Source organism: Sinocyclocheilus grahami, unplaced genomic scaffold (genome assembly GCF_001515645.1).
Source record: "Sinocyclocheilus grahami isolate Dianchi unplaced genomic scaffold, SAMN03320097.WGS_v1.1 scaffold901.1, whole genome shotgun sequence".
Classification (NCBI taxonomy): domain Eukaryota; kingdom Metazoa; phylum Chordata; class Actinopteri; order Cypriniformes; family Cyprinidae; genus Sinocyclocheilus; species Sinocyclocheilus grahami.
This window is the reverse complement of record NW_015506080.1, coordinates 672,279-695,843: the sequence shown is the minus strand read 5'-3', so window position 1 is coordinate 695,843 and position 23,565 is coordinate 672,279. Positions and strand designations below refer to the sequence as shown.

At 37.1% G+C, this 23,565-nt stretch overlaps 2 protein-coding genes and 1 pseudogene across 2 annotated transcripts in view; 1 reads left to right on the top strand and 2 right to left on the bottom strand.

Annotated features, from left to right (window-relative positions):
- The window catches only part of LOC107564017 (glycine-rich cell wall structural protein 1.0-like), a 17,552-nt gene extending 7,426 nt beyond the window's left edge, over positions 1-10,126 (top strand). The window contains exons 10-20 of the mRNA XM_016249007.1: positions 5,343-5,402; positions 5,519-5,572; positions 6,873-6,932; positions 7,024-7,077; positions 7,467-7,547; positions 8,194-8,343; positions 8,674-8,730; positions 8,810-8,884; positions 9,686-9,736; positions 9,850-9,900; positions 9,995-10,126. Of these exons, the coding sequence (XP_016104493.1) occupies positions 5,343-5,402; positions 5,519-5,572; positions 6,873-6,932; positions 7,024-7,077; positions 7,467-7,547; positions 8,194-8,343; positions 8,674-8,730; positions 8,810-8,884; positions 9,686-9,736; positions 9,850-9,900; positions 9,995-9,999 (698 nt within the window). The 3' untranslated portion in view covers positions 10,000-10,126. The remainder of the gene's footprint in view (positions 1-5,342; positions 5,403-5,518; positions 5,573-6,872; positions 6,933-7,023; positions 7,078-7,466; positions 7,548-8,193; positions 8,344-8,673; positions 8,731-8,809; positions 8,885-9,685; positions 9,737-9,849; positions 9,901-9,994) is intronic.
- Positions 10,127-11,318: 1,192 nt separating this feature from the next.
- Positions 11,319-18,378, bottom strand: LOC107564016 (perforin-1-like). Its single transcript, XM_016249006.1, has 5 exons — positions 18,324-18,378; positions 16,836-17,392; positions 16,562-16,700; positions 16,220-16,437; positions 11,319-12,312 (listed from the first exon to the last, which is right to left on the bottom strand). The coding sequence occupies exons 2-5, from the start codon at positions 17,345-17,347 to the stop codon at positions 11,442-11,444; spliced, it is 1,740 nt and encodes a 579-aa protein (XP_016104492.1). The 5' UTR covers positions 17,348-17,392; positions 18,324-18,378; the 3' UTR covers positions 11,319-11,441.
- A 680-nt stretch (positions 18,379-19,058) lies between these two features.
- On the bottom strand, positions 19,059-22,966 carry LOC107564022 (perforin-1-like; annotated as a pseudogene).
- Between the last annotated feature and the right edge of the window lie 599 nt (positions 22,967-23,565).

Sequence of the window (23,565 nt, the reverse complement as noted above, 5' to 3'; positions counted from 1 at the left end):
GTGTATATATATATATACACCGATCAGGCATAACATTATGACCACCTTCCTAATATTGTGTTGGTCCCCCTTTTGCTGCCAAAACAGCCCTGACCCGTCGAGGCATGGACTCCACTAGACCCCTGAAGGTGTGTTGTGGTATCTGGCACCAGGATGTTAGCAGTAGATCCTTTAAGTCCTGCAAGTTGTGAGGTGGGACCTCCATGGATCGGACTTGTTTGTTCAGCACATCCCACAGATGCTTGATTAGATTGAGCTCTGGGGAATTTGGAGCTCAAGACAACACCTCAAACTCCATAAACCATTTTTGCTTTGTGGCAGGGCGCATTATCCTGCTGAAAGTGGCAATAGCCACCAGAGAATACCATTTCCATGAAAGGGTGTACATGGTCTGCAACAATGCTTAGGTAGGTGGTACGTGTCAAAGTAACATCTACATGGATAGCAGGACCCAAAGTTTCCCAGCAGAACATTGCCCAAAGCATCACACTGCCTCCTCTGAAGAGATAATCAGTGTTATTCACTTCACCTGTCAGTAGGCCTAATTTTATGCCTGATCGGTGTGTGTATATATATATATATATATATATATATATATATATAGTCTTCAGGGATTCCCATAAACTACATAAATCTGCAAGAATTAAAAATAAGAAACCTGCAGTATTTAAAAGAATTACATATTAAATCAACTTATATATTATATAAATCTTTTGACATTGCATGCAGAGGCGCTGCTGTGGCTTCTGGGCCCCCTGAACAGCATATTGACTAGGGCCTCCATGTCCCCTTGGTATAAATCGTGTTTGGGCCCCTCTCCCTCATCGGGCCCTTGGAATCGTCCTAACCTTCGCCCCGTTACGGCACCCCTGGTTGCATGTTATGGTTTCATTAATTAAATAAATAGGTATTGAATAAAAATTTTAAGTAAATAAATATTATTTTATTAGTGCCTTTTAGTAAGCTACTGGCCTTACTTTTTACATGCTAAATGACCGTAAGTGTTCAGTTTTTCAGTTGTTGACTGCAGTACATCTATGTGCCACTGATAGGCGCTGCAGGAGGGCGTGCGCCTACAGGACAAGCTTCTCAACCGGGTAAAATATACTGACTCAAATGTGTTTGCATCGCGTTTGCCTACACTTAATTGTTTGCAGAATCATTTATATACTTCTATCATTGTTAAATTATGTGCTTGCATGCCCAAACTTTCAAAAACCACTTCATTGCTTTGGAAAAAGTGACACTGGTCCCTTGATTCATGGTTGTGGATGAACTAGTGAGTTCTAAGAGATTATACAGATGTCTTGTGCTATAGTTTTCATATTGGTGGATGTGGATGGTTGTCTATTTCACATCGTAATTGTCATGGGTGCAGTCGTGTTGGAAGTGTAATGTTTGCTCTTTAGTCTAAATGATTAGCCTACCTTAAGCAGACATTATTATGACAAGTATTGCTATTGCTGGATAATTTAAGCAACTGTCTTACCTTTTTTGTTTAATTGCAGTAATCTTTTAGGCCTATGTGTGCTTTGCATCTATAATGAGCATTATGGGTTGAGTAACAGCTTATGCAGATTTCTGTGATATGGTACAGAAGGAGCAGTTGTGTCTGCTGGTCAAAGTGTTAGAGAAAAGGGTAAATTGTTCGCTGTCTTCTGTTAATCAGTGTTGTAATGTGCATGCTCTTACAGAACATGTCAAAGAACAAAAGGCTCATCTAGATTTGTTGAATCAAAGCTATGAAACTCACATTAACAATGATTTTGTGATCTTCAGGATATGGTGTACCCACAGGGCAAGGCTCAAAACCATCAAAACTGGGTAAACCCTCCAATATCCGACTCATTCGTGCATTTCCTTTAGGGATGATTCCTGTTCACAGATCATCAAAATTCACAGATATAGGCTACATGTTTTTTCTTTCTTTCCATTATTAACTGAAACGGCAGAAATGAAATGAGAACTGCAAATAGGGTAAGACAAATAAACACATTTTTCTTACCCCGTTGGCAGATATTTTTCTTTTTTCAAGCATAAAATCACTTAATTTTGATCAGTTTGTCAGAAAACAATACTTAATATCTTGAGTCATTTTCCTTCTCAAGTTAATGTATATTGTTGTTGTTTTTTTAAAACATTGTTTATTGGGTTTTTACAAGTTAAACACAACATATAAAATACAGAATAATCTGAATAGATCATTCCCGTGTACATTGTCCTTTAGCATGCCCCAAACCTCCAACCAAATATTTATGGTTTGATATTTGTACTGAAAAACAACAAAAATGCAAAGGAAGATATTCATTTATTTGCAGTGCATTTGTTGTTGTGTAGCTATACTGTATTAATGTATTTATCTGTGTGATAGTATTAATGCAATCATGTTCTGTTCTATCAACCCTTTTTGCTTATAGGTTCTCTTAGCTTGTTGCATTGTTGTTGATGTTTGAGTCAGTTTGGGCCTCATTTCTGAAAGTTTAGGAAGTGTAAGGGCACAAAAAGGTCTCAAACCAGTGGATCATCTGTATTATCAGTTTCAGATTTGAGGTTCAGTTCAGTTGTCCAGCCAGCAGAGTGCAATTCATTTTGCCCATGCAAAAACATTCGAGGAAATGTTGAGGAACATGCAGTAGATGTATAGTTCTTAGTTGCTCATCAACAAAAACAGTGACAGCTTTGTAGCATTTTTCTGATAATGTAGGAAGCAGGATTGTGCAGTTCCATTCAGTAACACTTTTTTGGTCACGTGTACCTGCATCTTCTGATGTTTTGTACCTGCTTCTAAGAGCTTTTGTTGTGTTATTCTGCCGATTTGCTGTGACAAAATAGAGAGATCCTGTTGTGCATTAGTTATTTGTTGTGATCTTTATCTCTCACATCAGGAATCACTTAGCATAGGAGTTTGAAAAGTTAGGATGCATGCTGATTCAGTACTCGATTGTGATCAAGTTAACACCCTTAATAAGTGTAATTTACAATTTTGTTGCTTTTTATCATTTTCAGCAAATCTTTGCCTCCAGCTGATATATCTGTATTCACAGGTGTTGGGCCTAGAGGTGGCCAGCCCGTGTCACAGGGAGAGAGGGGCGATGGTAAACCTCAATACCTCCATGTGTGGCTTTCATGCCTTTTAAAGCTTTTTCAGTCTGCTCTTCTGGATTTTTAGTTACAATATTTAAGCAAATTACACTGCATGATGGGTAGCACATTGCTTCCTGTTATCTCACTATACATGCCTATCTTTGATTTTTTGATTTATACATTTTTTTTTTTTACTTTGCATTTCTCTCCAGCAGAGTAGCATCTCTTATGCTCTTGCATCACTGGCAGCTGCTATGTTGATAATATCTTGTTGGTGAATGTTAACTGGTGTTATGGTGTTTAGGTTACGGTCGTGGAGGGGTCCCTAATGGACAGGGTGCTATAGCCAATGGTAAAACTCATCCCAGATGTATGTGGGACTTCATATTTGCAAGATTAATTGCTGTATAATATGACTGACATGATAGCTGTAGTATATGATTAAGCGTGCCGTGTATGTTCTCTAATGGCACAGGCCAGGATAAATTTTGAGTTTTAAGTAATGTGGTCATGAATGTCTGTGGGACTTTTATAGTTATTGTAGCTGCGGTCAATAGGTTTCCCCTCAGGACCAGGATTGACCAATGGGATGAGAGCTCAAATTAAGGGTAAACACACTCTAACAGCGTATAGCCTGTTATTTGCCGGAATTAATGCCAATCAGAACACATAAGATTGTAGAACATTTAAAATTCAATTCTATTTAAAATTCTTGTCTTTGTGGTCCTTCACTACCATTCAAAATTGTGGGGTTGCTCAGATGTTTAAGATGCTAACCAAGGCTTTATTGATTTGATCAAAAATACAATAAAAACATAAATATTGTGGAATATTATTACAATTTAAAACAACTGTTTTCTATTTTAATATATATTTTATAATGTAATTTATTTCTATGATGTCAAAGCTGAATTTTTAGCCATTACTCCAGTCTTCAGTATCATGTGATCCTTTAGAAATCATCCCAATATGCTGATTTGCTGCTCAAGAAACATTTCCTATTATTATCAATGTTTAAAAAACAGTTGTGCCACTTAATATTTTTGTAGAAACCATGATACGTTATCTTATCAGGATTCTTTGATGAATAGAAAGTTTTAAAGAACAGGGATTATTTGAAATTGTAACATTATAAATATCTGTATTGACCCCAGACTTTTGAACTGTAGTACAGATGTCTGTGGATCAAATTATTGGTACAAGATCCTAAACTTTGTGTAGGTAACTACTGTTGTGATCTGTAGGCTATGGTCCAGCAGCGGATATGATTAATGGACGAGGAATTATGAACAATGGTAAAGCCTTTACTGCATCTGTCAATCAATGCAAGTTTTTATCACCATATAGTAGCATACAAATGATCTGTGCCTGTCAACAATTCTGTGTTTTTCTGTCAATATGGGGTGCTGTGTGTACATTGAGGAAAAAAATTTACTTAAATGATTTTAGCAAATGGCTGCAATATAACAAAGAGTGAAAAATTTAAAGGGGTCTGAATACTTTCCGTACCCACTGTATATGTAAGTAATCAGTAAAAAGTTTCAGTAAATAATACATTTACCATGTTTACTGGAAGTAAAGGGAGAGTTAAAGGCAATGCATGCTAAAAGATAGGATAGGTGATGGGATGGGAACTATGTTGGATTCTCAGTGTTGAGATAAACCACTGTTGTGATACAATACAGGACCAGTTTTGCCCAATGGACAGGGCACCAAACCATCCAATAAGGGTAAACGTCTTCTATATTAAAATGTCACCGGTTTATAGCTGTATGCATGTCACAAGATGGTGTTTTCTCCAGTCTAAAATCAATACCGTACTCCAGCGGTCATCAAATGAAATGAATATATGGCCTTTGACACATTAGAATGTTAGTGATTGTGGACTGGAAAATCCACCAATCATCATGGACTCATTGCAGCTGCAGGTCTATGAATAAGTGCTTTTATGTACCACAGCTGTTCAGAAAGGTCTGTGTGTGTGCTGGACTAATGCCTCATTTATTTCTCGGGGCTGTTCTCTTTTCTCTTTATATGCTTCACCTGAGCCTTTATCTTTATATCTGCCTTTGTGCTGATGTGTACCCAATGCATGCTGCATTATTTTTCTCCCACAGGCCATATGGACCAGTCGCACTGTGAATTTGTCTTGCATGTACTCTGACCCACAGGCCCCTGAACGATCGCATCATTCTGTGATGGCCATGACTTTTATTACTAGTGGCCAAAGTTTCACAGTTTGCATGTTTTGTTCACAGGATACGGCCTTGGTGCTGCTGGCTATCTTGGAGCTGGTTTTGCTAACGGATATGGAACAGGTATCTAGAAATTGTGAAATTTAGTTTTTCGCTCAGAGGTACAAGTGTCATTAATACAAGCTCTAGAATATTCATATTTTGCTAAAGCCACCTCATTTATTTTATTGCTGATACAGGTCTTGGGGCAGGTGGATACTATCCACAGGGAGTTCGAGCAGGAAAGCAGATTGGTAACTAATGTGTAGTTTATTCATTATATAGAGGAGACCAGGGCCAGTTGTCACAAGGGCTACATATTAGCAACTGTGAGGTTTTAAGTCTAATTATATAAAAGTGTGTTTTCTACAGTGGTTTGTACACTACTGTTTGAAAGATGGGGGTCAGTAAGATATTTTTATTTAGTTAAAAAAAAGAATAATTTTATTCAGTAAGGACACACAAATGATGAAAAGTGACCGTAAAGACATTTATAATGTTACAAAAAAGTCTATTTCAAACGAATACTGTTCTTATTAACTTTCTATTCATCAAAGAATCCTGGAAAAATCTGCAAACATATTAAGCATCACAACTGTTTTCAACATTGATAATAATAAGAAATGTTCCTTGAGCAGCAAATCAGCATATTAGAATGATTTCTAAAGGATCATGTGACACTAAAGACTGGAGTAATGATCATTCAGTTTTACTATCACAGGAATTAATTACATTTTAATACATATTAAACTAGAAAGCAGTTATTTTTAAATATTTCACAATATTACTGTTAGCTTGTTCTGATGATAATAGCGTAGGATCAAACGCCATAATTACCATAACTGGGTTCTTAAATATGTTGTATTGTTGTACTATTGATCAAATAAAGGCAGCTTGGAGGCTTCTTTCAAAAATCCTAAAGACCCCAGACTTTGAAAGGTAGTGTATGGTCATGAACACCTGGTTCAAATACAGATTTTAATTTTTATGATTATTTTTGTGAATTCTATCAATTTAATTCTATAGCTGTTGAGTAAACAACACATCACATTTGTATTGGGACAAGTTGTCACATATGCAGAAATAGACCTGCCCTGAAACATATTTACTTTAGTAAAAACTGTGACAACTACTTTAAGCCTTTTCTCCCCTATATAGATGATTAAAATAATGCCCTGTGTTTCTTCTAATGATTTTTCTGTTCTTGTCTCTGTTAGTAACTGAGTGAAACCTTTTATAACATAATAATATTTTTGCAGCATGATGCATTAAGCACAAGTGTGGTCAGATCAGCTGGTTCAGCACAAAGCCAAGAGCTGCTCTAGAGGCAAAGTGCTCCTCTAAGACCTCTGCGTTTGGGTGCTCGCACAAACATGTGCATGCCTGTTTGTGCAAGAAACAACCAAAATTTCACACTCTATGTTATGCTCATTGTTTTCCGAATCTTCTTTGTTGCAAAGTGGTTGGCTTTGACTGTGAATACACAGAGGTGCTTCCTGTGTTACTTTTACACATCATCATTGTGAAGTGTTGAGTTGATTATTGTCTTCTCAGCAGGCTACAGTAATGGATACGGCAGTGAGGTTTATGGCACAGCAGATGGTTATGGGGCAGGTGAGTCTGGGCTGGATAGGTACGATGGAGCGATATCACACTAACATATAAGCATAATTATAATTGAGTGACAATTATAATTATGTTACAGGACCTGCCTACCCATCAGTGTTAGCTGATAATGTTGGCCTGAATGGTATAGCTGGTAAGGCTGAAGGTTATGAGTGTAACCAAAAACATTGCATTCACACTAACAAGAGATTCTAAACCCCTGCAATAATGTCAGCACTTCCTCTACTGTTTAATTCACTCTGTCCTGTGATTATACACAATAATATTTTACTCAAGATTGTAGAAAATAACCTCATCCAGCCTAATCTGGGTAACTGAAGTATCTGAACAGCAATAGCTTGGACACTGAGAAATCAGCTGTTGTCTGTGCAGTTGCTTTTATACTAGTACTAAGGGAAAGCAAGACTGTAAATTCCTCCTAGAATACCACTAATAGAAATGGTAAACCGAATGTTTTGCATACATTAACTAGAAGCAGCATTACCTGCATGAAATCACAGAGGTCAATGTTTGCTCTTTCAGGTCTTGGAGCTGGAGGCCTTGGAGGTCCAGGGCTGGTAGTGAACCCTGGCCTGGGTATTGATACCAAGTCTAGAAAGTATGGTAAGAAAAAGACATCTGAAGATGACAATTAAATGAAAAGAAATTCAATTGAACACACTAAATACACTTAACGTTCAGAAGTTTGGTGTCAGTAAGATTTTTTTTACTTTTTTGAAAGCCACTTATGCTCATAAAGGCTGCATTTATTTGACCAAGAATACAGAAAAAATGTAACGCTGTTCCTATTTTAAGGTATATAAAAATGTATCTTATTCCTGTGAGGACAAAGCTGAATTTTTTTCAGTGTTACATGATCCTTTAGAAATTACTCTAATATGCTGATTTGGTGCTCAAGAAACATTTCTTTATTATCAATTATTATCAATGTTGAAAACGGTTGTGCTGCTTAATAATCTTGTTGAAACCTTGATAATATTGATGAATAGAAAGTTCAAACAAACCACATTTATTTCACATAGAAATGCTTCATATCAATGCAAATGCCTTTACTGTCACTTTTGATCAATTTAATGTTAATTTCTTGAAACTGACAGATAACAGCATTTTTCTACTTCACCTGCCAAATATTTTCCAGCTCATTTGATCGTTGTTGAGTCCTGCTAATATCTCTTCTTCTTTGTCTAGTTATGTCTTAGTGTCTGTGGTTGCTTGATCCTGTATTACCTCTGGTTTAATTTGTCTAAAGGGGCAGGTGGAGTTCTTGGAGCTGCCGGATCCTTGCCTTACGGTGGCCAGCCTGTGGTCTCAGCTGGACTTGGTCCTCACGGCAAGACTGGTAGTTATGCTGGAGCTACATACGGAGGAATACCAAACCTCGGGCCAGACACTGCTCTGGGTACGTGCATTGCACTTATTTGTTATTCAAATGCAACATGCAAATCTCAGTTTTCCGGCTATCCTGATGCTTTGCCTGAGGATTTGACTTTAACGTGAATGTCCCTTGTGAGAAAAAGAAAGAAGATTTAAATAAGAGAATAAAGCATAATAATAAACCAAACATGAGTATAAAGATCAGATAACTATTATAAGAAAGAAAGTAAAGATGATATGTATTCTATCAGGTGGTACAGGTGGAGCAATGGAGCCTTTAGCAGGTAATATTGTGGAGTTTTAGTAAATATATTTCAAGTCATTTTTTTCTGATAACAAAATGTTACTGCCACAGGCGGAGCTATAGGCCAGATTCCTTACAGTGCACCAGTCATTGCAACTGGGCTTGATGGTAAGTTGGTAAGAACAAGAGAAATAGAGAACATCATGGACTCTGATTGTGACACGGGTGCAAATGTGTTTACCTGCAGTTGATGCTGGTTATCCTTTTGGTGCTGAGCAACTCAGTCGGGGTGCTGATGCTACAAAGACAGCCGCCAAATATGGTGAGAATATGAGCAGTTTTGTTTCATTCGTGCACATCTAATAGTATATCTATTAAATACACTACCATAAAAAGTTTGGGGTCAATAAGATACGTTTTTTTTTAAAGATAGTAATACTTTAATTCAGCAAGAATACATTAAATTGATCAAAAAGGACAGTAAAGACATTTATAATGTCATGAAAGATTTCTATTCTATTTTTCTTTCAAATAAATGCCGGTCCTTTAAACTTCCTATTCATCAAAGAGTCCTGAAAAAAATGTACCACAGTTTCCACAAAAAAAATATTACGAAGCAAAACTTTTAAACCTTGATAATAGTAATAAATGTTTCTTGAACATCAAATCAGCATATTCGAATGATTTCTGAAGGATCATTTGACACTGAAGACTGGAGTTATGATGCTGAAAATTCAGCTTTGCCATCACAGGAATAAATTACATTTTAAAATAGAAAACAGTTGTTTTAAATTGTAATATTATTTCAATATGTTTTTTTACTGTATTTTTCAATCAAGTAAATGCAGTCTGGTTGAGCATAAGAGACTTCTTTCAAAAACATGACCCCAAACATTTGAACAGTAGTGTATGCATTAAATATCTAATATCGACTGATTAAATAACTAAATCATATTTAATATTGACTGATAAATGGTACTGATATATCATGCATGCCAAATGACCACCGGTCTGTGTTCTCATATTCATCATTTATTCACTAACATGTCAATATCTAGCAGACATCGACTAAATACATAAATGCTGTTGACTAATAGCCAGTGTGGTAACTGATCATTTCTAGGCACAGGCTATGCAGCTGCACTAAGTACTGGTGGTCAGGGGCCCTATGGTGGTGAGTAAATCACATGAGTTAGACAAACTAGCAAGATTCTAACCTAATGACCTCTCTCTTTTAAGGTCTAATGTGTGGTTAGTTTCACTATGTTCATTTTTGTTTTTTCACAGGACAGAATGATGGAAGCAAGCTTAGTGGCATTTATGGGAATGGGTACAAAGGTAGATGATATATTTGAGATCTGTATTCTTAACTCAGCATATTGTGTCTTCTACCTTTCTCATCCATCTCTTTTCATCTTCTCTTTCTGTCTAGGTTGATTTCCAAGACCATGCTGTTAACTTTGTCAGTGGTTTTTTTGGCCCCTTTTTGCCTAGTATTCCTCACCGTTGTGCAGTTTTGTGACATGTTTTTGTTTGCCATATTGTTTTAGTTTTAGGTTTGTGCCCATTTGTGTGGGCATGTGTGTTTTGTGTGTACGTGTGGTTTTAATGTTCATTGTTATGTTCCTTGATGTTTCCCCAGTCTGTTCATTTGTCTTGTCCGGTGGAGTGTTTAATGTACCTTGTGCGTCTCTGTATCTAACTAAAACATGCTAAACACTTCGTTGGCTGTAATTTTAATTCTTATGAAACACTAAATATTCCACCTCCTAATCTGACTCCTTAGTGTTTCTTTGACAACTATATATCTATCCTGCTTAAGGACCCAGTTATGGTAATTATGGGGTTTGATCCTACGCTATTAGCATCAGAACAAGCTAACAGATGGTTTTGATCTCTATTGTGTGGTCATGGCTTATCAAATTGAACATTGCATAATGTCTTAAAGCGAACGCTAACAAAATGACAGAGTATAATATAACAGTCATAATCTTGTGAGCCGTCATATTGTGTGTACATACAGCTCTGAATTCTCATCCGTCTACAGGAAAACCACACAACAAGCATCCGGTGTTAGACTGGTGAAACACCATTTAAGAGGAAACGAATCAGAGCCATTGTTAAAGGGATAGTTAACCCAAAAATTAGAGTCTGTCATCATTTACTCACTCTCGTGTAATTCCAAACCCGAAAATGACTTTCTTTCTCAAAATGTCTTTTTTTTGTTTCATTTTTAGGACTAAACAATAAAAGTCAGTGGTGTCCAATGTTGTTTTGGACCCCATTTACTTACATTTTATGGACAAAAACAGTTAAAACATTATTCAAAATATCTTATTTTGTGTTCCGCAGAAAAAAGTAAGTCATACAGGTTTGTAACAACATGAATGTGAGTAAATGGTGACTGAATTATCATTGTCATTTTTTAACTATGAAGATGGGTCAGAAAAAGAAAAATGTAACCCCAAGCAGACAATTTGTGGCCTTTTGAACTTTTAATAATACAAAGCATTAGGTTTTTAGTTATAGATCATTTTTACACACAATAAAATGAAGTATTGTCATAGTGACATTACTTGTGAAGATTATGAAATGATGCTACTTACAATAAACAAAAATAATTTTTAATAAAACAATGTGTAGAATGAAAGAGCATAACACAGTAGTTACAATGTATATGATGTGTTTTAGAAAAATTGCCAGTGTAAGCATAAAAAGCCTGCAATAAAGACAGCATAATAAATATGTATTGCGCATTGTCTCCAAAGTTGAGAAATATTTAAGAATTATATTAAATGTTTCTCTAATAGTGATAAATACAAGCAAGAATAAAGTTATATTTCGAATAGCCGCATAATCGGATCCAAAGCCAAAACTTGCTATAGAATAGTTTTAGTACTGTAATTTGTCTTTTGATATACATACAGTCTGTCCAGAAGTACTCCCTTGCTCATCAGTATTTCTGCTGGCACAGGTCGTGCATTTCGAGATACATATGCCTTCTCTAGTTGAAAGTTCATGGGAGAACCAACATAGGTTGAGCAATAGGAGCCAGACAAACTTGGGGCGCATGTCACTTCTGTTTTGTAGAACAGCAGACCGTGATTTAAAGTGCAGAAATTGTAATTCTGACCTGCTTTTATGGCTACTTCACAGGTTCCCAGCAAATCGTCGTCCCATTTACTATCTTCATCCCACACCTCCAGTTTTATCTTGTCATTCTCCGCCACGACAACATCACCCAGATCAAAGGTTCTCTCCCAGTAGGGTGAGTTGTTATTCATGATCGTATCAGTTCGTCCAATCTGAATGTTATGTTTGTCGAACACTTTAACGTACCCATCGGTCGCTGTGGTCTGGTCACCCCACAGGTCTTGAGCCCTCACGATTGTGACCTTTACCCGAGAAAGTCCACGCTTAGATGGGCAGCAATCGGGTGTGATCCCAGGATTGTTGCGACAAGTGCAGACACATGGGTTATTTGGGTTGGTTTTGACGCCATCTTTGCAAGAGTCGGTGCAGTTCCTCCAAAGGGACTTTTCCAGGATGTAGTCATGGATGGCTTGGCGCAAGTGTTTGCGTACTGGATCTTTGGTGGGGATCAGCTCATGCAGGGACTCCAGAGAGTAAGAAATCACGTCTGGGTTTTGTGGTAGGGACTCGAGCCATTCTTTGTAAGCTGATGGGTCTTTTCCTTCTGAGAAAAAGAGCTCAGGCTCTGTAGTGTGACCTCCGGTCACCTCAGTCAGCCTTTGAATGAAAACAAAAAAAGTTAATTTGGGACCTGTTGATTAGGGATACACTGATATTACATTTTCTTTCTTTCTTTATTTACAAACATACATTTACAAAAACACTATTAAAAAAACATACAAACTTGAATTTCAGTGCTTCCAAAACAAGGAGGAATACCTTATGTCACTTAATGCGGGATCATTTAAGGCCATTATGATTGTATTTCTTGAGTCACTTAATCAACACACAAAACTATACATACACTCTAAAAAATGCTGGGTTGTTTCAACCCAATTTTGGGTCAAATATGGACTAACCCAACTGTTGGTATAATCGGATCCAAAGCCAAAACTTGCTATAGAATAGTTTTAGTACTGTAATTTGTCTTTTGATATACATAAAGTCTGTCCAGAAGTACTCCCTTGCTCATCAATATTTCTGCCGGCACAGGCCGTGCATTTCGCGATGTGTATACCTTCTCCAGTTGAAGGTTCATGGGAGAACCGACATACTTTGCACAATAGGGGCCAGACAAACTTGGAGCGCATGTCACTTCTGTTTTGTAGAACAGCAGACCGTGATTTAAAGTGCAGAAATTGTAATTCTGACCTGCTTTTATGGCTACTTCACAGGTTCCCAGCAAATCGTCGTCCCATTTACTATCTTCATCCCACACCTCCAGTTTTATCTTGTCATTCTCCGCCACGACAACATCACCCAGATCAAAGGTTCTCTCCCAGTAGGGTGAGTTGTTATTCATGATCGTATCAGTTCGTCCAATCTGAATGTTATGTTTGTCGAACACTTTAACGTACCCATCGGTCGCTGTGGTCTGGTCACCCCACAGGTCATGAGCCCTCACGATTGTGACCTTTACCCGAGAAAGTCCACGCTTAGATGGGCAGCAATCGGGTGTGATCCCAGGATTGTTGCGACAAGTGCAGACACATGGGTTATTTGGGTTGGTTTTGACGCCATCTTTGCAAGAGTCGGTGCAGTTCCTCCAAAGGGACTTTTCCAGGATGTAGTCATGGATGGCTTGGCGCAAGTGTTTGCGTACTGGATCTTTGGTGGGGATCAGCTCATGCAGGGACTCCAGAGAGTAAGAAATCACGTCTGGGTTTTGTGGTAGGGACTCGAGCCATTCTTTGTAAGCTGATGGGTCTTTTCCTTCTGAGAAAAAGAGCTCAGGCTCTGTAGTGTGACCTCCGGTCACCTCAGTCAGCCTTTGAATGAAAACAAAAAAAGTTAATTTGGGACCTGTTGATTAGGGATACACTGATATTACATTTTCTTTCTTTCTTTATTTACAAACATACATTTACAAAAACACTATTAAAAAAACATACAAACTTGAATTTCAGTGCTTCCAAAACAAGGAGGAATACCTTATGTCACTTAATGCGGGATCATTTAAGGCCATTATGATTGTATTTCTTGAGTCACTTAATCAACACACAAAACTATACATACACTCTAAAAAATGCTGGGTTGTTTCAACCCAATTTTGGGTCAAATATGGACTAACCCAACTGTTGGTTTAAATTTTGGTTACATTTTTAAATTAACTTTTTAACCCAACAGTTGGGTTAGTCCATATTTGACCCAAAATTGGGTTGAAACAACCCAGCATTTTTTAGAGTGTATAATTCCTTAACACAGCATGCAAAGTAGGAACAACTTTAGATACGAACATTTGGCTTGCACTTATCAATCTTGGGAGCTTAAGCATAATTCTTAATGCCTCATTAAATGCCACCTGAAGCTTTTTTTTTTTTTAGCTTTACTATAACTACACCATAAATGTGCCATATAAAAATAAGTACAGTAAGCTCTAAAAAGTGCAATTTTAACATCATCTGCCAACATATTTGCCTGTCCATATAACTTACAGCACTGGCGCTGCACATCATCATCATAATTTAAATCAACTCTAATAATGTGACCCACACTATGCTGGGTTAAATATAAAAAAATGCTGGGTTAAATATAACCCAGCACTGGGTTAAAAAGGGACAAACCCTGCTATTGGGTTGTTTTGACCCAGCGGTTGGGTTGACTCCAAAACAACCCAACCGCATGGGTCAAAACAACCCAATAGCTGGGTTTGTTCCTTTTTAACCCAGCATTTTTTAGAGTGCAGGTTTTTTATTTTATTTACCACATTTAATACTTGGTCACCTAAAGAAAAGGGGACATTTAGCTTACGGTCCTCTGTAGTTTTAACAATCCTAATCACACTCTTTTTAGTGTTCAATTTGATATCATATTGCACACCATAGTTTGAACATGCGTGAAGCAACTGTTGTAACCCAGCATTATAAGGGGTCAGAATAACGGAGTCATCAGCATACATCAGATGGTTAAAAAGACTATCACCTATTACACATCCAGTTTTACATTCATTTAACTCAATAGAAAGATCATCCATGTACAAGTTAAAAAGAAGGGGTGACAATATTCCACCATGCCAAACCTCATTTGTCATAAAAGGGTGTCGATACATTCCTACCCCATCTGACTTGTATGGATTGAGGTATATACCAGTAATGTAAAATCCTAATTAAATATGGGGAAACCCTTCTGTCTTGTAACTTTATAAACAGCTTAGTGTTTAATTCGATCAAATGCCTAGAGGCATCTAAAAAGCACATAAATACTGTAGAATTGTGCCCATTATACTTGCTAACAGTTTCCTTTTAAAACCAAACTGATTATACGTAGTTACCAAATATTCTTTGAGCATACGTTTAAATACATTTGAAATTATACTTGCTAAGGCAATTGGCTTATAATTTTCTACGCTAGATATTTTACCAGTTTTATCTTTAAGAACTGGTACTAATAAAATTGTTAACATAGATTCAGGTAACACAGCATGTATTAAAAATCCTGTGAAAAATAAAACAAACAAAGTCACACTAAACATTTTTAGCTAGCATACTTCAAATGTTCTGCTGCTATCAAATCAGGGCCACTTGCTTTATTTGCTGCCAATTTCTCAATAGCGTAACTAACCTCAGCAAGTCTAATAATCACTCCATTATCATTCGGAATATCAAATTCCTGCCTCAACACAATTAAATATATCCCCATAATATTTTCTCCACTATTTAACAATCTTCTTAGCACCAGCAACCCCTTCAATACTAGCTGGCAATGGCACTTTACTATTATTAATAACCTTAACTTCTTTCCAAAATTCATACACATTATTTTGCTGAAATTTCTTGGCCATTGAGCTTGCTCTCATGGTTGCCTCATTTCTTCTCATAAACTGTACAGCATATTTAAATTGAGCATTTGTTTCTTTTTCTTATATTCTGGGCCGCCGATTAAAATTCATTTTGAAGTGAACATGAAATTATTTTCATAAAGTGAATTTCTTAGTCAGTATTTTTGTCTTGTTTTCCAGTACAAATATCTACACAGTTACATGAAGATACATTTACTTTTAGAAAAAAAGTCTGCCAATGGGGTAAGAACATTTTTTAAAGATATTTTTGATATTTATACTAGAAAACAAGGCAAAACTACGGAATAAGAAATTCACTTTTTGCAATGTGGCTGATAACCAATAAATGACTGATATTAAGATTCTATACTGTTTGATCTAAATAAAATGCAAAATATTACAAATAAATAGATCAATTAAAAGATACAAATTAAAATCAGTTTTAAATGCTACAAGTGAATTTAGGCACCACAACATTATAATTTGCAGTATGAAAAATGGATAAAAAAATATAGATTTGCTTAAGATTACATCTAACAGTTTTATTTATTAATGTTTTTGAAGATTTACTTTAAGTGACCATTAGATGTTGGCAGAGCTAATCTAAACATAAAAACAGGGGAAGTGCAAGGACAATATCTGTATGACAAGCTATGAATTACAATACACGTCATAATTTAAACCCACCTGTCATTAAAGCGGCTGGAGAAGCTGCTTTTGCTCTCTGTTTTGTCCATGTCTTCATTACAGTGCTTAGTTTCTGCTTTCATATCTACTTTGCCACGAATGCTGGCACTTGCCTCCACATCCAAACATGCCTTCACTTCATCTGCACTTAAGCCCTGCAGAGCGGTCTCACACTGTCTGATACTGGTCACAGAGTGTACGCTTCCACCAAGAGTTACCTGGCAAAACAAAAAAGTAACACAGACACTTCTGATTAATGATTCGGCTTGCATGTGTTGTGTTGTTGAAGCATTTTGGGCCTTTGTAATCCATACATGTGAAGAAAATTGTATCTAGAATTACCTTAGTGATGTAATGGGTTCCATAGGTGTTAATGAACTTGTAAAAACGCTTTTTGAAATTAAGATTGTATGTCTTAGGAAGCTCCTTCACAGAGCGCTTGAACTCAGGATGGAGAACAGGCTTGTTGGAGACCCTGTAGCTGTAGGTAGACATGGAAATGGTAGAAGAAATAGGAGAAGATTGCATAATATGACTCTTTCGGTTCCTTTATCATGAATAAAAAGTATTCAGTATTCAAGGAAGGCATGAAGCAATGGAAGCTGGTATGTCGCACCTGTAAAATGAACACGAAATACTTTGACTGGCAAAATTGTACTTGTCTCTTTTGGTCTTCTCCATTGAGTACTCTGCAAGCTTCGAGTTAGTTCCAGCCAAAACGAATGAGCCTTTATTTTGGTGAAGATCTATATCCAGATTTGCACCCCAGTTGTTCTCAATGGAGGAAGTGCTGGAGCTGACCAGTTCCTCACTGGACTGGTACAGGGAACTTGATAGTTGAATGCTGCACTTTTTGCTGGATCTCCAGTCTACCACAGATATAGGAAGCTTTTGATTTGTTCCTTCCATGTAGGGGTTCTTGCAAAGAGTGCATGATTTATCCTTTCGCCTCCAGACGTCCGTGTTAATGACAAAGGCTCCTTTGCGCTGCATCTTGGTCACATCGTATCCTTCTCCGGCCAGGTTGGACCCGGGGGCGAAGTTTGCTTCTGCACATTCATTCGGTTTACCTTTAGTGCATGACTGCACGATGGGCAGAAAGAGGTAAATAACAAGCCCGGCCCGCATTCCTGTAAAATGGATTGAAATAAGGTGTATGGATGCTCTTCTTTCCTAGGAAAAAACATGAAAATTATGTGTGTGTGTATTTTTATTTTTCATTTATTTATTTTTTATTGAAACTTGACATAACAGTACAACATTGCACATTCAATGGTGAGTAAAAATGACAGAAAATGACTAAATTACAAAAATTCCCACTCAAAATTCTAAATTATTATAAAGACAATTACCCACATGTATCTACAATAAAATAAAAATATATATAAATAAAAATACATACCTCATTTAATAAGGTATATGGTCTCTAAAACATCACTAATTTTGAAATATTAACAGGACTGTCATAACAGGATGGATGTTTTGTGCGACAAGTTTTTTAATAACAATGTGTTGAACATGATGGAAAAGTGTTATTATATTGTATAGTAGTTAAGATTATGGAATTTGTGAGAAAATTTAGTGGATCTTACCTACAGCGATCATACGGAATAATACTTAAAAAGAACAAATTTCAGTTGCTTTTTAATTAAATTAGTATTACTATTATTTATAAATTCCAAAATCCTCTTAGTATTCATAATGTAAAAAAATGACATAATAGTAAATTATCATTACCAAATAGAATTGTAACGTTTAACTGACACTTCTGAAGTTAAAAAAAGCCTTACATTTAAAATCCAGTCTCTAAAACACAACTAATTTTGAAATATTAACAGGACTGTCATAACAGGATGTGCTGTAGGCTTTTTAATAACAGTGTGCTGCACACGAACATGATGGAAAACGGTTTACTATATTGTATAGTAGTTAGGATTATGACAATTTAGTGGATCTTGCCTACAGGGATCATGAGGAATAAATATTAAAAAAGAACAAATTTCAGTTGCTTATTTCCTTTGTAATACATTACAGGCATAACAAGCTTAAGCAGCAAGAAAAAGCACTATGTTCTTTAAAAGGTTATGTAAAATTCTCTTCTTACCTTGAGCTACTCTGTTTTATCCAGCAGGCATTTGTGAGTGATGTGTGAGAGGGGCTATATGTAGGAAATAAACCTTAACTTGTGGGTGGGCTTTACCGTTATGTGCTACCAATAAAAAATACACTCATTGTGGGCTGAGTGAGGGTACGCTTTTCAGTTCAGAGGAATTACGTGTTCTTAAATAGCCACTGCAGCGCTGAATATGCTCTGTGGTGAAACCAGAGTCAGAGTCTAAACGACATGTCAGTGGAACATGTGAGCATTCATTTACACGTTGACCTGTGGATTGTTAAAACATGCAGCATGTAGACCTTGACCGTAGGACTAAACTAGTCAAATCAAAACTTTACTAAATGTTAAATGTGCCTCAGTCTTGCTGTTAGTCACATTGTTCCTCTTGTGGCGTTAAACCTCCTACACACTTTTCACAGTTCGGCACCCTAACAACCAAAAATGACATAAATCACTTATTAGAATCACTTCAGTTGCTGTTTTCATAATTGTTTTATTAATCACAAAAATCTGCATGCAAGTAATAGCAAAGCATGCTGAGAGTTTAGCGAAAAAACCCCACAGAACACATCAAAGATCTGAATATCAAAAAGAAAACAAAAAGCTCATTTAGCACCAATAATAAAATGCTTATGCTGAGATGCACAACACAAATTAGTATTTTTTGTTTTAATATTTTAATTTTATATCTTTTTATTTGATGAAAAGCATTATTTTAAGCTTTCACAAAGTCTGTGCTTTGCTTTTAGGATCACTGGTTTGACTAAACAGAAAGTGGCGCTCCTCTAAAAGCACCCCCATTTTCACCAGCACATCTTTTGGGATGGGCCGGGCGTGTCGTGACACATACAGTGGGGCAAAAAAGTATTTTTTTTTCCCCACTGTATATGTTCTCTAGATGGGTGGACATTGGAGAGCCCACGTACTCTGTGCATGAGGAGCCAGCTAAACTAGGACCACAAGTTACAGCCGTCTTGTAGTACAGCAAACCATGGTTAAGTCGACAGAAATCGCTTTTTACTTTGGCTTTTAGTTGTATGTTGCACGCCCCCAGGAGGTTATCGTCCCACTTGTTGTCCCTATCCCACACTTCTAATCTAAGACCCCCAAACTGAGAGAGAACAAAGCTGCCGATTTTCAAACTTCCAGTTCCAGGTTGGTGAGTTTTGGTTCCAAATCACTGATGTTTCCCCTAGAAAGTCCTTATGATTTCTCAGGACCTTGACATACATATCGGTCTGTGAGAAGTAATCTCCCCATAGACTTGTCGCCTTCATCACAGTTACACTAATCTGAGCAAGTCCGAGCTGTGCAGGGCAGCAGTTTGCTTTTACTCCAGGGTTGTTATGACAGCTGCACACACAGGGCTCTTTGGGGTTAGTTGCAATACTGGCCTTGCAAGGTGTAGAGCAGTTCCTCCAAAGGGTCCTCTGTAGTATGTAGTCACGTATGGCTCAGCGTAATTGCTCGTATTTTGGGTTCTTGACTGGCAGCAACATATGGAGGGGGGCTTAAGTAAAAAGGAAATCACGTCCGTTTTTTTGGGCACTGAGGCGAGCCATTGATTGTAAGCACCAGGGTCATTGCTGGATGAGAAAATAAGCACCGTGTCTTGAGCGTGGCCACCAGTGATTTCAGTTACCTTGTCAAAAAGAAAAAAAGAACAAAGCATGAACCCTTCCCACAATGATGATGATGATAATAAATACAGTGCCTTACGAAAGTAATCATACCCCTTCATTTTTTTCACATTTTGTTTTGCTGCTGCCTTATGTTAAACTGCTTTAAATTAGTTTTTTTTCCCACAACAATCTACACTCCATACACCATAATTGTCAAGCAAAAAAAACAGGTTTTTAACATCTTTGCAAATTTATTAAAAATAAAAAACTAAAATGATTCCATTATCTGGGACCGTTGAAATTTAGCTCAGGAGCATTTATTTTGCTTGTAGATATTACTACACTTCAAGTGAAGTTAACCTGTGACAAATTCATTTGAATGGGTATGATTTGGAAAGGCACACACGTCTTAATAAATGGTCTAACAGCTGATAATGCATATCAGAGCAAAAAACAAGCCCTGAGGTCAAAAGAACTGCCTGTAGAGCTCAGAAACAGGTTTGCGTCAAGCCACACTGAGAAACAAGATTCTCTGGTCTGATGAACCTCAATTCTAAGCATCATGTTTGAAGGAAACCAGCTCCGCTCATCACCTGCAGAGTACCATCCCAAAAAGCAAGTGTTCTGGTAGCAGCCTCATGCTGTGGGGCTGTTTTTCAGTGGCAGGGACTGAGGGACTTATTAGAGTAGAAGTAATGCTCAGTGCAGCAAAATATAGATAGCCCAGTCCAGAGCATTCAGAACCTCAGACTGGGCAGAAGGTTCACCTTCCAACTGGACAATGACCCTAAGTACACAGCAAGAGTGGCTTATAGACAACTCTGTGAATGTCCTTGAGTTGCCCAGCCACAGCCTGGGATTGAACCCAATCAAATATTTCTGGATAAACCTGAAAATGTGCATCTGCCCCCATCCAACCTGAGCTTGAGAGGTGAACAGGTGAGGTGAAGAATGGCAGATAATTGCAAAATGCTGATGAGCAAAGCTTGTCGCATCAAACAAAAAAAAAAGACTTGAGGCTGTTAAGGTGCTTTAGCTAAATATTTATTTAAGGGTATGAATACTTATGCAATGTACTCATTTCAGTTTTTTATTTTTAATAAATTTACGAAGTTGTGACAATTCTGTTTTTGCTTTGTCAGTATGGTGTATGGAGTGTAGATTGAAGAAGTTTATCATAAGGCAGCAACATAAAATGTAAAAAAAAATGAGGCACTGTACTTATATTTTTGCCTTTCATTATTATATTATATTATAAAGCATGAACCCTTCCCCCAATAATGATCATGATGATAATAATATATACTTGTATTTTTGTCTTTCATTATTATATTATATTATATAATAAAGCATGAACCCTTCCCCCAATAATGATCATGATGATGATCATATATACTTGTTGTATTTTTATCTTTAATTATTATATTACATTACATTATATTAATCAAAGAACAATAGAATATATATGTGACCCATGCTGGCAAAATGAGTCGGAATGCTCACTGGCTAATTTTTATTATTTTAATAATAAAGATCAAATAAAAAATAGCTATGTTGTCATTATTAATATAGTTATTATTATTAAGAAAATAAGTGGAGGAAAAGATGCAATGTTGTTAGGTGATTTTGCTTTGGAACCTTCAGAAAACTTTAACTCGATTTTTCTCAAAATTGACTTTGCTGACTCTATCGAATTGAAACAGGTGTAGCTCAGTCTTTTTTTTTGTCAGATTCCAACAAATCATACATGGATGTGAAAATAAAATAAAATATTTTTTGAAAATTTGCTCATTGTGACTCATTTTTCCAGCACAGGTCTCACACACACATACTAAACTAATATTTGTATAACTAATATTTCTATCAGACTATAATGTTTAGCCATTTTTAACTACTAATTTAGCTGATAATTCAGGGTCTGTCTTAAATCACATTCAGCCAAGTCAAAGCACAAACCTGTCAGTAAAACAGTTAGCAAAACTGTGCGTTCAGTTTTTTGTCTTTGCTCTGCTTACAGTGTCGGTACGCCGTGTCTATGCTGATCCTCCCCATTACACTTGCTGATGCCTCGACGTCCAGACATGTTTTGACCTCATCCATATTGAGGTCCTGTAGAGTAGCCATGCATTGTTTGACACTGGTCACAGATTGCACTGCTCCACCGAGTTTCACCTGCAGAACAGATTACAAACAACAGAGACATATATGCGACAGACTGAGAGAAATAGTACACATTGATATTGATATATTTTGGATTACCTGGACAATGTAATGTGTGCCAAACTTTTCAACAAGTGAGAAGTAGCTTTCTTTTGTCATACGTCTCTGTAAGCCTCGTGAATTCATAGCTTAGTTCCTGATGAAGAGGAGAGTGGCTTCTAATGCTGTAGCTGAAGACAGTAGTTTATTGTGCTGCACATACAGTCAACCATAAACCATGATGCTCATCACACCAATTGACTAATATATGATAAGTCTTAACTGTAGTATCCGCAGGATGCAGACTATTTGATGAAGCTGAACTTGACCTTTTTGGTCTTTGTCATTGAATACTCAGCGAGTTTGGAGTTAGTTCCAGCCAACATCAGTGACATCTTACTTGCCACGTTGCCTATTCCCAGGCTGGCTTTCCAGTTGTTCTCTACGGAGGAGGTGCTGGAACTGACCAGGGACTCGCTGGACTCATAAACGCAGCTGGATAATGACCTTCTGCAGTTTTGGGTGGCCCTCAAGTAAATCACAGACACCGGGAGCTTCTGCTTTTTGTCCTGCATGAATGGGTTTTTTGCACAGGCTACACGTGTTGTTCTTGAGCTGCCACTTACACATGACGATGACAAAAGTGCCCAGGCGTTGCATCTTAGTTATGTCGAAATCTTCTCCAGTCAAGTCAGATCCTGGCACAAAATTAGCATCTTGACACTCTGCTTCTTTACCCAGAAAGCATGCTGGGCTGGTTGGAGGAGGAAGGTACAGAAGAAGCCCAGACCACAGGATAACTGGAATCATTGCGCGTTTGGATGTTACCCTGCCGTGATATACATAAATCAGAAATAAAGTTGAAAAAAACAATCACTGATTATTAGAGGACAATATTAATATTGTTCACTTCGGTGCATACATTATAATGTTCTTTGCTGATATTGGTTTTAATCAAAAACTTTGTGCAGGATTTGATTGGTGTATCCTGGACCCTTCCTTATGTAGAAATGTACTAACTATAAAATAAGTTTTATGTTTATAATGAATCACTTTATAGGCATGCTAGATTTGAGCAGTTTAACTTTCACTTTGATATTGTTCCTATGCAAAATCGATAAAATAACGTTAATGCATTTATGTACCACATGTGTCCAATCCCTGCAATGGTCAGGTACAAGAACATTCACACTTAGATGGTCACTGACTCATCATGTGTGAAAGAATGTATGTGAAAATGCATTGCCTTCCATTACATAGAAGGGGGGAATCTCCTCAACCACCACCAGTGTGCAGCATCCACCTGGATGATGCGACGGCAGCCATAGTGTGCCAGAATGCCCACCACACACCAGCTTATTGGTGGAGAGGAGACAGAGTGATGAAGTCAATCAGCAGATATGGGGATG

What these genes read in the sequence shown, in the direction of transcription:
- LOC107564016 (XM_016249006.1), bottom strand. Translation starts at nt 17,347, where the DNA reads ATGCGGGCCGGGCTTGTTATTTACCTCTTTCTGCCCATCGTGCAGTCA. An exon ending in ATTTCGTGTTCATTTTACAG is followed by an intron (nt 16,701 to 16,835) that starts GTGCGACATACC and finishes GTCTACCTACAG; the next exon opens with CTACAGGGTCTCCAACAAGC. An exon ending in GAACCCATTACATCACTAAG is followed by an intron (nt 16,438 to 16,561) that starts GTAATTCTAGAT and finishes TTGTTTTGCCAG; the next exon opens with GTAACTCTTGGTGGAAGCGT.